The sequence below is a fragment of the Topomyia yanbarensis genome, chromosome 2 (assembly GCF_030247195.1).
Source record: "Topomyia yanbarensis strain Yona2022 chromosome 2, ASM3024719v1, whole genome shotgun sequence".
Lineage (NCBI taxonomy): Eukaryota > Metazoa > Arthropoda > Insecta > Diptera > Culicidae > Topomyia > Topomyia yanbarensis.
The window spans coordinates 141,182,246-141,196,634 of NC_080671.1; the positions used below are offsets into that span (position 1 = coordinate 141,182,246).

The following is a 14,389-nucleotide window of genomic DNA, read 5'->3' on the forward strand; positions in this document are numbered from 1 at the left end:
TAGACGTTTGTTTGACAGGTCATCGGTGGGTCGAATCAACGATACGTCGCCTCCCTCGGAGTAACGTCAGAATAAGTAAACAAGAAATAATCAGCTGATCAGAAACGTCTCATAGATTGCCTAATATTCCACGTTCTTGTTGGTAATGTTTCGCTTACGCATCCTTCGAGCTGTAACCTAAAGAGTGCTCATCTGTTTCTCTTGTTAATCCGTCGTCGAACTGGCGCCAATAAATGCGATTTTTGACTTTAATTAGATTCTCCATATATGGTCGGTGTTAGGTCAGACCGGACTAAGTAACACTGCATAGATTTCGAGAAAAACGCGTTTAAAGTTTGAATCGCAGCATTCTTTACATTATAATTGGAAAATAATTTTTACCATAATTCTTGTTTATTGTTTCATATTTCAAATCTGGTAAAGGTGGAATGTAGATGAAGAAATTCTTTATCCAGTGCTATCATTAACTCATTTTTTGATGTTTTGCGACTTGGTCCGGTCTGACTTAACACCGACCATATGCCCACCTCGTCGAGGAGGGCATAGTTGGATAGTGAAGATACGGCGAAAGTCACCCCGAGTCTGTTGGACAGTGGGAGGTCTTATTCTCCTCGGCAGGTGATTACTTGCAGTCCAAAATCTTCACCTGTTGAAGTAAGGGGTCTTTAAAGTTGTCAACCCTATCCTTTCAACAGGTCTTCACACGTCAGACGTGGCTCTGTGACCACCCCATCGATTTCCACTGTAGTGGCAGGTACATTTGCCCCCTGCATATAGCGCTTTCAGCAAGTAATCTGGTTTGCTCAGTCGAGACTATTTACCATAGCTCTCACTTTATCTGACCGCACCCTTGTTATTTGGGTCACAACCGAATAGTGCTTAGTAAAATATGGCGAGAGATTTAAAATGTTCATTGATTTGTCCGATTTCGATTGGTAGAGCATCCAAGGCCCAGTTGACTGGAGCGGGTACTGATTTATGCGTACGACACATGGGGATATTTGTATCAGGAAGAGAAATAATATCTGGGAATGGATTGCCATCCACGCTCATGTCTGTTGGTAGATCGCTAGAGTGGGAGACCCCTGCCATCTGCCATTTTAACGATCAGCACGTGGTACGACGAGTGACAAAAATCCCAAAATCAATGTCTTGTAATTCTCTTGTAAATATTTATTTTATTTTTCTCTCAGTTTGAATGAAAGTATCTCAAAATCACGATAATCGGATGAAAAATGAATTTTTAACATGTCGTTGAAGCAAGTGATGTCGAGGATTTCTGTTCAATTCAATTCTTTAAATTTGTTATTACCATAGGACTTCGAATAGTGATATCTCAAGTTCTTTGGAAAGAATAATGAATATGCTAAACTATAAATATGAGCCTTTACGTAGAAATGATTGACGTCTGTTCTGCACAAAAAAAATCATTTAAGAAATTCAATGTCTTATCAGTAATTTATTTGTATACGTCTTCCAATTTTTGAGATGGTTTCCCATGGGTCATTTAGCATGAATCTGACTCAAAATTGAGTGTAGTTTCAATATAAACAGACCTCATCTTGCGTATTTTTGCGCCGAAGTTACCATATATATGCTTTTGAAAATACCCGTATGGAGACGCCCTGTACTTCATAAATCTCCTTACAAACTGGTTGCCTAAACAACATAATATTACTGAAAAATTAGTGATTTTTACTAGTTTCGTCAACCATTTCTGCTATCCAATGTGATTGGCTACAGTGATTAACGTATATATTAACCCTTTAACGACCAACACTTACAAAAAGGTTTACATAAAAGTAGTCGAAAAATAGAAATATGAAATTTCAAAACTGATAGCAGAAATGGATTCAGCGACCCAAAATTAGTTAAAACCATAATTTTTAGGCACATAGATAATTTTTTATATTTTTGTCACAACTTTGTATGGACAGGTGCCACTGTGCGTTGTGAACGAGAATAGGTTTCACTATCAGGGCATTGAGACAAAGTTCAGAAGAACACACGACAGGGGAAAGTGTAAATAATTTCAATATTAAACCGTTATTGTATCATAGCAATGGGTTATTCACTTTACGATTAGCACGGAACAAAGAACAAAACACTTGTGCCTCGACTGAGCGTTCTGACCGACCGAGCGAATGCGTCTTCACAAATTCAAAAGCATTGAAGCCCTCATTTGGTTGCAGTGTGATCGATGGCAGCCAGATGTTATACATGACACTACCTAATCGCTCGATCACTGTTCCTGCCAGCTCCACTTGTTGTTCCGATAAACCTTGACCCAGACCAGATCTTGCAAGTTGTAATTCCTTTCCTTGGTTCCGTGCTTCCGGTTGAACTGTTTTTCTTGACCGGAATTTTGGATCTTGTGTGATGGAGTTGGCGGACGTAATAATTCTAACGATGTGCGTACTGGTCTACCAAAAATATGTTCTGCGGGAAATTTCCCATCGGGTTCGTTGGACGATAGCAGAGAAGAAAGGTGTCTATTGCTGCATCGAGTTTCAACCCCTGCGGTGATCTTTTTGAGGGACCTTTTAAACGTGCGGACAAATCTCTCCGCCAATCCGTTTGACTGCGAATGAAAATGTGCAGTTTTTAGATCAGTGATACCGTTGGTATCACAAGAAGTTTCGAACTGGTCACTAGTTAACTGAGGCCCGTTATCCGTAACCAGCGTTTCCGGCTGTCCGTGTCTGGTGAAGATTCCTCGAAAAATGCGCAACGTTGCTGTTATGGTGATATCCTTGGTGCGCACGACTTCTGGCCATTTCGAGTACGAATGAACCAGAATGAGATAATACTGTCCATCAATAGGCCCTGCGTAGTCGAGATGCAGCCGCTGCCATGACTTTTCCAGCGCTGGCCAGGATTCCAAATTCATCTTCTGACGCTACGCTGGCACATTCGTTACAGGATCGGACAAGTTTTACAACCTCATCATCTATGTTCGGCCAATACACGTACTGTGGCGCTCGACTCCCAGATGACCCGTATGTAATTGCTGGAGTACGCCGCTTCTGGAACAGGGTGGCACTACCAATCTCCCACCATACATGAGGCATCCAGCCACGACGGACGTCGCTGATGGAATTACTGTGCTTAATGATCAGTAATATTCGTATTCCTTCATTGACAAACCGAATGACTTGCTGTAGTTAGCGGAGGCGGCATGTTGACAATCGGTGCTATTTTCTCTGGGTCCGGTCGTATAACGTCAGCATCGAGAATTTGGCCCAGGTACTTAACCTGGCGCATATTGAAGCAACATTTTTCGATGAGCACTGTGAAGCCGTAATCTTGCAAGCGTTGAAGAACAAGCTGCAGGTTGTGTTGACGTTTCTTTTTTATTATTTTGATTATAGAGGATTTAACCTTAAGGTCATTCGCCTCTTTTCGGGTTAGAGAAATCTCTTTTGGAAAAATCTAACCCTATGAGCGGGGTTAGGAATCGAACCCAGGTGAGCTGCGTACAAGGCAATCGATTTACCAACTACGCTATGCCCGTCCCCTGTTGATGTTCTTCTTCCGTACGGCCTCCCACCAAAATGTCATCCAAATAACCAGTAGCGCACACAAGTCCAGCAAGCATTGCGTCCATCAACTGTTGGAAGGCCCCCGGCGCTGCTTTGATACCGGATGATACCGGGTAAACTGAAATAGGCCTCGATGTGTGTTGTTGGTGAGAAGCGGTTGGCTGACTTCGTCCACTTGTACCTGGAGGTAAGCATCGGATAAGTCGATGTGATTGAAAATCCAACAGCTGGCCATCTTGTTAAAAATGTATTCCGGCAGGGGCAAAGGGTAATTGTTCGGCTCAAGTACCGCATTTAGATCTGTCGAAAATTCCGCACAGATCCAAACAGTTCCATTCGGTTTTCGCACTACGACAATGGGTGCCGCTCAGTCCGAAAAATCGACCTTCTTTATGATCCCAAAGCTTTTCAACCGACTTAGTTCGCTTTCTACGACTGTAGGCAACCGGCCGTTCTGGACGAAACATTGGTTTGGGGTTTTCCTTGAGCATGAGTTGCACTGGAGTCTTGTTACACAGACCCATTCGGTGAGTAAAAACATTGGGAAACCAATCCTGTAGTTCTGCTATACCTTGCGTCTTCGAAGTGTTGATGTGATTGAAGAATGACGTAATTGGCTGATTCCACAAATTGAACAGGTCAATGCCTAAAATGTTGAGGTTGACATTAGTAGCGGCGACAAAAAACTTGCCCTCCTTGGTGACGTTATTGATGGTAATATTGCATTGCAGCTTCGAGACGAGTTTCAGCGGTTCCCCAGATGCTGTTTTGGTCCGGCAAAATGTAGAATTAACCAGTGGACGACCGATCCAAATCCACGACATATGCGAGATGATGGATATATTGGACCCATAATCCAATTGCAGTCGGAGAGGTACGTTGTTCAACTGCACACCAACGAATTTCCGACTTTGGCTGACTTTCTGCACTGTCACTGTTTTTGTTGACTGCTCACGCTGTTTCTTTTTCTTCGTTGGCACCGTTTTGTTGAAAGATTTGCTGTCCGACGATTTCGACGAAAACAGGAGCAGTTGCCCTCACGATGACCTTGTTTACCGCAATCTCTGCTCGCGAAATCGGCAGTTCTTTTTAAAATTAATTCCGCCGCACGACCAGCAAGGAGTCAGTGGCTGCTCATAATCGCTGCTAGCACCTATTGATTGGTGCGTTTTATTCGACGACCGCTTGTGTGTCACATAATTAACTGTGCACAGTATCCTGCTTCAAATTCACAAGGTTGTTGCACTGCTCAACGACTTGATGAAGGGTAATATCTGCTGTTTCGTTGAGTTTATTGATGAGCCGCATCCGGGTCTCTACCTCCTTGTTTGAGTTGAGACCGCAGACGTAGATGAGGCATTTAAACTACTCCTCTGTCAGCTTCGAGATTTTGAAGTCAACACAGGATTTGTTTACTTTGCACGAGTAGGCAATTGAAACACTGTGGCTCCAAACAGCGCTTTCAACTTCTCGACGGTTTCGATGAAGGTGTACTCACGAGCTAACTTTGGTAGAATAAAGCTGTTGTAACACTCGTGGTCTTGTGGGATAATTTTTGTAGCAAAAGTCGTACCTTTGCAGCGTCATCCAGTTATCCAGCGCCTTTGTAAAAAAGCTCAGTATACCGGGAAAACAACGCGTCGAATGTGTGCCCATTGTGATTGTCATACGTGAATTCCGCCATGTTTCTTGAAAGGGAATCCAATATAACCTCATCACGAGAAAGGGGATCCAATATAACCCCATCATGCTGGTTGGTGAGGATGCTTACAACCGTCTCCGAGAGGCTGGTCTACTGCGGCTCAGTGATGTCCCTATCCTCTGTGCAGTAAAGAGAAATTGAAATTGCTCCCCACACTCTGGCAAGCAAAACGAGAGCGCTTCTCTTTCGTTCATATACACCACCGTATTTGATATGTGTAAGCGCACGTTGATGGCAGTGGTAAATTTTCATACACCCAACACTGGAACGATCTAGAGTGTGGAGAAGAGCTCTTGAAATTCTCTGTGGCGCGCTCAGATAAATTCGCCACCGCGCGCGCCCCAGAGTCGCTGTGGTGTATTCACTGGCGTGTGATCTTTGGTTTGTTTTCGTCTTACAAGCGGCATTGCGGGTGAGTGATTTAATTTGCACAGGTTATTGCGTTGTGTTGTGTGGATGGCGGTGGCTTATTTCAAGCTTATATATTTTCTACTGAAGATTTCATAGTTGCTTGGTAAAGCTTGCGAGTTTATAGAGTGTTGTTACACTACCGTGGGAAACCTGAAGTATTCGAGCCTAGGGGCAAACAAGGAAAACGTTTTACGTATCAATGTATCGGCTGATATAAACAAAGTTTTATAATGATCTGTAGTATCAGATTAATCGTATAACAGATGTAAGACGGAATTTGTACATCCACATTAGGAACGGCCTATTTTTTGTTCGACTGAATAACTCAATGGTAATTTAACTTATTTTGATTGCGAATTTGGCGACGCCAAAAAGTAAAGTGATCCATTACAAGTAATGTCCTGGTATTACACACGTTTTCGATTATTATCATACGCAGGCATTGTAATTCTCTCTCACTCACGCGAGAAGAGGCTTATCCGATGTCCAACTTTTCCGAGATAAAGTCCACATAAAACAAAATAACGTTCACGAGAATTCACATTGTTACTTGTTTTTCTCTGTAGCGCGTTATTAAAAATAATGACGTGCCAATTTAGAAGCGCTTCTATTTGACCGGTACAGTGCTTTCAAGGGGTTACAACACTGTAGATTTTTTAAAACATTTAATTTTTATTTATTGGTTGAATTTTGTTTACTGGTGCTTTAGAATGCTGAAAATGATATTCCAAAAAATTAATCGCGAAAACAATAAATAAATATTCAATTTTTTTCGCAACGCCCCTTATGTATACCTCGAGTATACTGAAAACGTTAACCGTATTTTTCTCGAAATAATTTTTTTTTGATCTGGCCGGAAATGTAACTCGAACAAATGATTTTTGACGAGTCTAAAATTGCTGTAAATGTTCAAGATTACTTCCTCCAGCGATGTACGAGGGATTTAATTTTTTCATTGCATAATTTTTTAATAAGCAAATTTTGTGTCGATTTTTAACACATTTTCAGCGTTTTTCGACTAAAAAATGTGCCATTTCGCGAAAAATCAAGACATAGAAAAAATCTTACGTATGCTGCTTGCTGTCGTTCTAAGAAGTTTAAAAAGCTTTGGTTTTTGGCTCTGGATCAAAAATTACGGGACATAGAGTTCCGGCCGTGGACCGCTTCCAAAAAAAACTCCCCGACGGGAAAGTGCTGCACAGCCGCCAACTTGTGACGAAATTACTCGAATAAATCTTTTTTTTTTTGCAATAATGTTATATATCTCATTAACCCTCTGGAAGTCGCACTTATGGCCCACTGAACGAGCAGCCGCTGATGCTTTAAGACGGGTTCGCTAGATTTTCAGAGCAGCGTGCACTGCCGAAAAGTTAAACAAGATCTCGATTCATCTCATTATTGCGTCAAGATAAATTCCCGAAATATGCCTATTTTTCGTGCTCTATAGTGGTGTAACCCCTCAATAATTAGTTCTGGAATCTTTTGGCGGCATTTTTCTTCTGTGCCATCATTTAAATAAATTAGTTGGTTTTCTCTTGAATTTCCACGCGATGGAATAACAAGAGAGAGAATTAAAATTAAAACCTAACATGTTCGGGTACGAGTATAGCAAAGAAGTTCAAAATGGCAAATCCACCGTCTTTGCAGTGCATACTAAATTGTTCCAAAGAACGTTTATCTGTTTACCGTGATTTTATAATTTGTAAAACTTATAATATTAAGTTTATGTATCATAGGATGTTTATGACCTCACCGAATAAAAATCTTCTTGTGTAAACCTTGAACCTATAGTTGATTTCGTGACGTGAGGATGTGCTTTTGTTTTCATTTCGATCCGAAAAAGGAATACGATCTACGTTTATCCCAAAAATTAACGTAAACTTCGTATTCTATACATATATTAATCAATTCACCTGTAAGTATTCATGCATACACGTTATCGAGTACACTTCCGTGATTTTTATTCTTAGTCCAATTAGGTGATTCAAATTTTCTGATAAACAGAAATATAGGATTTGATTCCTGATGAAATAAGTTTTTATGGATATTTAGTAAAATTATATCAGACATTACTAATTATCTGTTACTATGTTTTAATTGCCGCAAGGTTCTACTGTATCGATTTTGTTGGCTATTTTCGGCAAATTTGAGACTAAGAGAAACGAAAGCAATGAAATTGAAAGACGGATAGGTATTCTAGAGCGAATCAGTTATAAACTTAGAACGGAAAAACTAGAACTAGGCAGGCTCATATGGGCATGATCGAAAGGAAATGTGAAGAATTTTTTGCCTTCTGCATAGTAGGAGTTGGGCGTTCCACCCAAGTCTACCGCATGGTCTATGGTAGAACATAACTCATCATCATGTTTTACCGCCGACGCCGGCGTCGGCGGTAAAACATGATGATGAGTTATGTTCTACCATAGACCATGCGGTAGACTTGGGTGGAACGCCCAACTCCTACTATGCAGAAGGCAAAAAATTCTTCACATTTCCTTTCGATCATGCCCATATGAGCCTGCCTAGTTCTAGTTTTTCCGTTCTAAGTTTATAACTGATTCGCTCTAGAATACCTATCCGTCTTTCAATTTCATTGCTTTCGTTTCTCTTAGTCTCAAATTTGCCGAAAATAGCCAACAAAATCGATACAGCATTACTAATTATCCTCAACATATTCCATTTTCTTCTCAAAATTTATCAATTTCGAATGCTCTAGTAATGCTAACAAAGTAAATACATAATAGTTTAATAGTTCCGCACTTAAGGTGTGAGTCGCATTTTAGTCATGCTTGGGTCAGTAAAAGCCAAATATTTTACGCTTTTTTGGCTATTCTCGAGCGACATAGCGATGCAAAAAAAATATTTCGTTCTAATTCTAATATAATTTTTTTGAAAATCTACACTTGTACTGCATTACAACGATAGCATTAGTTAGACTAATAATATAGTGCAATAAAAGCAGAATGTTGAAAGTTGTTCTACGTGTCTTATGAACTGCCCTAGAATTTTAATTGCAAATATGGGAAATCATTCAACGTATCTTTGGTATGTGTGCAAAGAACTAGAATATTTGAGTGAAAATTCTGCTAAAAAATCGATGAAGTTCTATGGGCGATTTCAATATATTAAACGAAAGCATTTAATCCCAAAAATGATAAAAAATGTTAAGATTGTTTATTAACCAATTTATGTATGTGAAACTTCTTGTACCATTACCACTACCATGTATCATTAATATAGCCATTGCTAATTACGGCTCCTATGGGACATGCAACTATAGATACATTAGCTCAACTATATATAACTTTCATACTCGGTCATACAAACACCGTTTTGTTAAGAACCGGCCACCATACCAGAATTTGTCTTTTTCCACATATATATATATATATATATATATATATATATATATATATATATATATATATATATATATATATATATATATATATATATATATATATATATATATATATATATATATATATATATATATATATATATATATATATATATATATATATATATATATATATATATATATATATATATATATATATATATATATATATATATATATATATATATATATATATATATATATATATATATATATATATATATATTTTGACAACATACCATTCAAGCACCATTTTAATTCTTTCCCATTTTAATTCTGTCGATTGATGTTTTTTTTTACACGATGGCTTCTGAAGAAAGCTTCGTTGACACTGAAGTAGCCTGACGCTTTCTCCTATTGAGCTGTCGCCGTAATATTATAGAACGTAGTTTTTTATATCATGTTAATCTAAAGGTTTTTGGAATCTTTGAAAATCCCTCGGAAATCCCCTGTTCGAAGATCGTGCAAGATGTTTTCATAAGGCGAACTTTTTTCTATATTTTCGTTGATATAAAAGTTCGCAAGCGATCTTTTCTTCTTCCGATATTTGCTTGAATCGAATAATGTTCCCAAACATCGGCACTCTTGAAGCTCACTGACGATTTTTTTCCGTAGCGATATTTTATATCAGTGAACTTTTTATTAGAAAATCGGCGATGAAAAGATTCTGTTGTGAACATTGATATTTTGATATTTTCCCAACACTACCTTTTTGATAAAACACCTCATTCAAGAAAGTTATAATGAGGAATAATTTATCACACAAAAATCGCTTGTTTAAACTTGAGGAAACACCTTACTTGTTACTTGAAAATACGAAAATTTCATAGAGATTGACAGAGATTCCGACAGATACTACCAGATACCTAATACTTTGTTTTGCTGTTGATATTACGTGCAATGAATCCGTGCATTATAATTACGGTCTAAAATACTAACTGACGCAAAAATCTAGAACACGTACAATAAACATTGTTGCTGCTGACCCATTTATAACATACTTTTATGGAACACAAGATTCATTGTTCATTTAAAATAAGCGTGAACACTAGTGACCTTTTTTCTTGACCCCGAAACTGAGCCAATTTATTTCGCTCATTGACGCGCAGAATCTAGCGGTCCTAGCTCCCATGCTCTTGAAACATTCGCTTTCGCCTGCTGTTTAAACTATTTCCACGCAAAATAATAGACAAATAAAAAAATGAATAACGGGTGTACGCTCAATTGTGATGTTGTATGTAAATTAATTATCGTCACAAGCGTATACCTAATTTTAAACTTGTAGGATTAAGTTATAATAAAACTATTAATACTTATAACACGAGTTTGCATATCAGGTGCCTCTGGTCATTATAAAACTCTCTATACGATGATACGTAAAAAGTTTTCCCAAATTGGTCCGAGGACTGAGTACTTTTAGTTTTGCAGGTAGTGTAACAATACTTTATAAACTCGTTCGCTTTACCAAGCAACTTGTATGAAATCTTCAGTAGAAAATAATATAAGCTTGAAATAAGCTACCACCATCCACACAACACCTGTGTAAATCAAATCAATCGCAACAACCTGTGCAAATCAAATTAATCTCAGTCGCAATGCTGCTTGTAAGACGAAAATAAACCAAAGATCACACGCCAGTGAATACACGCCAGTGAAACCACTCCAGTGAATACACCACAGCGACTCTGGGGCGCGCGCGGTGGTGACTTTATCTGAGCGCACCACAGAGAATTTAAAGAGCCAGAGAGCACGGTTATCTCGCACCCAACTACCTCAACACCAGCGCACACTTGAAATCGGTCTATACAGCTCCGAAAGAAAGAGCGTTCTGCTTTTTTCTGTGGTGTGTGATCATTGTATCCTCTGTGTAGGCATCACACTTACGCGCCGGTGCATCACTAGGGTGAAATGCCATCACTGCCGGCTGCTGGTTCCCACCACCTGGTACAGGAACTCCTCCGTTGGTTGCCATGTGCAAAATTTTCCGCTCTTGACTGATTTGTTAAACTGCTCACTATCTGGATGATTCCCGGCACGAACTTTACAACCAACTCGTCGCCACTGTTGTGATATTGGAGCCAACGTTGTTGGAGCGGTGTAATTATGGCTAGACGCTAATAATGATGAATATATAAAATACTTTATTAAATTAACAAATATAAAATGCTTCCATCAGCTTTCGTTGCTTGCTTGCGCTCGCTTTATCACACACCGACTATCGATGACAGCTTCGGCGTCATCTCCGGTCACCACTACCTGCGAAGGCGTCTGACACACTGACGACTGTCTGTTGGAGAGTCTATGTAGTGACAAGAGGTCCTGCCAGCACTAGCAATCATCTATAATGTCAACGGTCCAATAAAGACGAATAACCCAAAATTCTACTTGTATTTATAATAATTTATTCATCACAATTTCTTTTACAAAATTTTTGATCTATAATACAAATCGAAAGTTTAATAAATTTTAATATTTTATTAAATCGTGCAGTCATTTTCCAGTGAAGATATTATTATTATTGGGATTCAATAAGCCATTTAGAAACTGATTTTTCTTCTACTATTATACGACTGCGTTTGTATTTTGTTTCATTTAAGCATGTGTCTCAGTAAACTTAGTTCATGTGTCTAGTAGGTCAAGTAATATAACTATAAGGTGTTTCTCACTCGAATTAGAAGTGGAAGTGTACTGCTTATAATCGCAAGTCAGTCCAATGAAGATAGAGAATTCCGTGGAACATGGGGTTGACTTGCGATTATGGGCAGTGTAGCCATCCATTTTTTATCTTAAATTATTCAACGTGTTGAGCACTCGCGCAAATTTTGGCACCAGTCATACCGTATATTATTTCCGATTTTCAGGGTCTACTTAGGCACAAATATAGCATATATCATACGATGTTGTTCTGAGTACGGCCAAGAAATCAGTTTTAAGGTCATAGAGAGTTACGAATGAAATCAGAATATAAATATTAAATGACCGCCAGTACATCAGCTCGTGTAGGTGCTATCAGTGGATGGTGATTTTAGGCAATCTAAGATATTAGGGTGCATCAACTATCGAACTAACTGGGATAAAACTATAAACTATCAATTAAACAGAAACACAATAAACGCAACTCTTGGGACAGATTATGTGATGCACCATCCTGACTGCTCTTTCGAAGCACTTCGTTTTGATTGCTCTCCTGTTCTGGGAGGGCGACGTGGGGAGATCGTATAAGTCCTCTAAACACAGCACACGTTATCAAGTCAAGAAAATTCCTAGTGTTAGCCATTCTCTATTCAGCGTTTTTTCCAAAAAGATGAAATCTGATTAGCGTTTGTCTAATAAAATAAATGTGTCACTGTTTTTAATCGGTATTCGATTATGGTACAGATTCTGTTCAAACAACATGGGACTCAGTTACCGTTAGAGGAACCGATTTCGTATCGACCATTTTTGAAAACTATCACCAACACCGTAATGTTATCGACCGAGCCACGGTTGTATGCCTGCAGCGTGATGCTTTTAGCGCCGAAGTGAGGTTCTTCAATACGTTCCCGGATGAACGCCACGGCTTCCTCGTTGGTAAAAGTATCCCACAGGCCATCGGTGGCCAAAATCAGAAACATTGGTCTATTGAGAAAAACAAAATAAATATTCGTTTCTATCCAAAATGAAAATTACACTATCACTTACCGATGATACACCAGATCAAAGGACAATATATCCGGCTCGGCTATCACAAGATTCTTTTCCTTCAGAGGATAATCTCCGAGGGCCCTAGATGTGGCAAGTATTCCCGCTACTCTCCAGACACCCTTGAATGAGATGAAACCTCCAGCGTCGGCGATTCGCTTCTGCTCACGAACCTGTTGGGGCTTATGATCGAACGAGAGGGGAATGGCGTTTCCCTTGAGGTCACACATAACGCCGCGAGAGTCTCCCACGTTCGCTACGATCAGCTTAGTGTTGTGCATCACCGCAATCAATGCCGTGGTACCGGCGAAGTTTGACTGTAGAAAAATGATACCAGTAGTTGGATTTATTGTAATGTAACATTACAAACGAGATTGGAATAGAGGCTTACCTTTAATTGAACAAGCTTATAATTGCTTTGTAATATGTAGATAATGCTTGACTTGTTTGTTTTTATCCCCAAAAAATCAATTTCACTGTTACTTCTCGTCATCGGTATAGACAGTTTCGTGTGTTTCAATCACGATTCTGATGACAATCGCAAGTCGTAATTGAAATACACGTATTTGCCGATATAAAATCAAATCAACGAGTAGTGATAGTAAGATTTAAATGTTTGGGGTAACCTGCTAGTATTTATGGACTATTTAAAATGATCACTTACTATTTTTTTCGCCATTTCCACCAGATCGTAGTCCGCGGCGAGCACCTCATCTGTGATAATCTTGCCGTAGTTAATACTGCCATTCTGAACGTAGCACTTGGCTTCGTATGTTTTTGGTTTAGGATTAGAAGCTTGCCCCGTCGTCCCGTTAAGTAGGTTCTCCTTCGTTAGCAATCGCACTGGAGACGCATTTCCCATATACTTATTGAGCAGATCCGTCTCCAGCTTTTGATTCGCACTGTTGGCGTTATTGTTACTATTGCTATTATCGTTTCCATTACTGCTGCCACTGGTTTTGTCGATGATGTCCTCAGTCTTGGATTTACGAAAACTCTGTCTTCTTTGCGTCAATGAGCCGCTAGTTCCTGGCCCCGAGTTAAGCTTGTGGCGCTCGTTGACTTCTATCTCTTCGTCATCCTCGCAATCTTTGCGTTTGATAATCCTCGGCTCTTCTGCCATAGAGTCTACCGGAGGTGTTGATTTGCCTGATGCAATACTGCATGACTGGGTTAATTTAAAGTTCAAGTTTTTCACCAGAACAGCCTTGGCAAAATCGGCTGCATATTCACCGCCGTGCCCGTCGAATATCGCGTACAATGATATGCCGGTTTCGTTCAGATTTTCGTCTATTACGAATCTGCAAGTAAAGAAAATGCAACGTTAGACCGGAATGAACGGGATACTTAGTGGAAGCAGGCAGATTGAAGTGGATGCAAATAAAGCAGTTCAATTGTAATCAGTATGTCAAAAGATCATAAAATTGTGAATTACTGTAGGATGGCTAGACATTTTCCAGGTATCTGCTACGCTGCCACGATATTGGAACCAAGAACTAAAAACGTCGCGTTAAGGTCGAGCGACCATCGAAACGACATGACTTTGTGATATTTGAATTCGGTTGATTTGTTTATGCAACGTGGTACAAGGCGTTTTGCCATTTATCGACAGGAACGGATATAATGGAAACTTAGTATAATGTACATTTGCCA

General features: G+C 39.3%; 3 protein-coding genes across 4 annotated transcripts in view; all 3 read right to left on the reverse strand.

Annotated features, from left to right (window-relative positions):
* Nucleotides 1–2,242: 2,242 nt before the first annotated feature.
* On the reverse strand, nt 2,243–2,890 carry LOC131679821 (uncharacterized protein K02A2.6-like). The gene has a single exon (XM_058960569.1). The coding sequence runs from the start codon at nt 2,888–2,890 to the stop codon at nt 2,243–2,245; it is 648 nt and encodes a 215-aa protein (XP_058816552.1).
* A 609-nt stretch (nt 2,891–3,499) lies between these two features.
* On the reverse strand, nt 3,500–4,366 carry LOC131679822 (uncharacterized protein K02A2.6-like). Its single transcript, XM_058960571.1, has 2 exons — nt 3,832–4,366; nt 3,500–3,723 (listed from the first exon to the last, which is right to left on the reverse strand). The coding sequence occupies exons 1-2, from the start codon at nt 4,364–4,366 to the stop codon at nt 3,500–3,502; spliced, it is 759 nt and encodes a 252-aa protein (XP_058816554.1).
* A 7,074-nt stretch (nt 4,367–11,440) lies between these two features.
* Nucleotides 11,441–14,389, reverse strand: part of LOC131681574 (protein phosphatase 1L) — a 111,187-nt gene continuing 108,238 nt past the window's right edge. For both annotated transcript variants that reach the window (XM_058962428.1, XM_058962426.1), the window contains 3 exons: nt 13,401–14,037; nt 12,737–13,053; nt 11,441–12,673 (listed from right to left, as the gene is read on the reverse strand). In XM_058962428.1, coding sequence (XP_058818411.1) covers nt 12,457–12,673; nt 12,737–13,053; nt 13,401–14,037 — 1,171 coding nt within the window. In that variant the 3' untranslated portion in view covers nt 11,441–12,456. The remainder of the gene's footprint in view (nt 12,674–12,736; nt 13,054–13,400; nt 14,038–14,389) is intronic.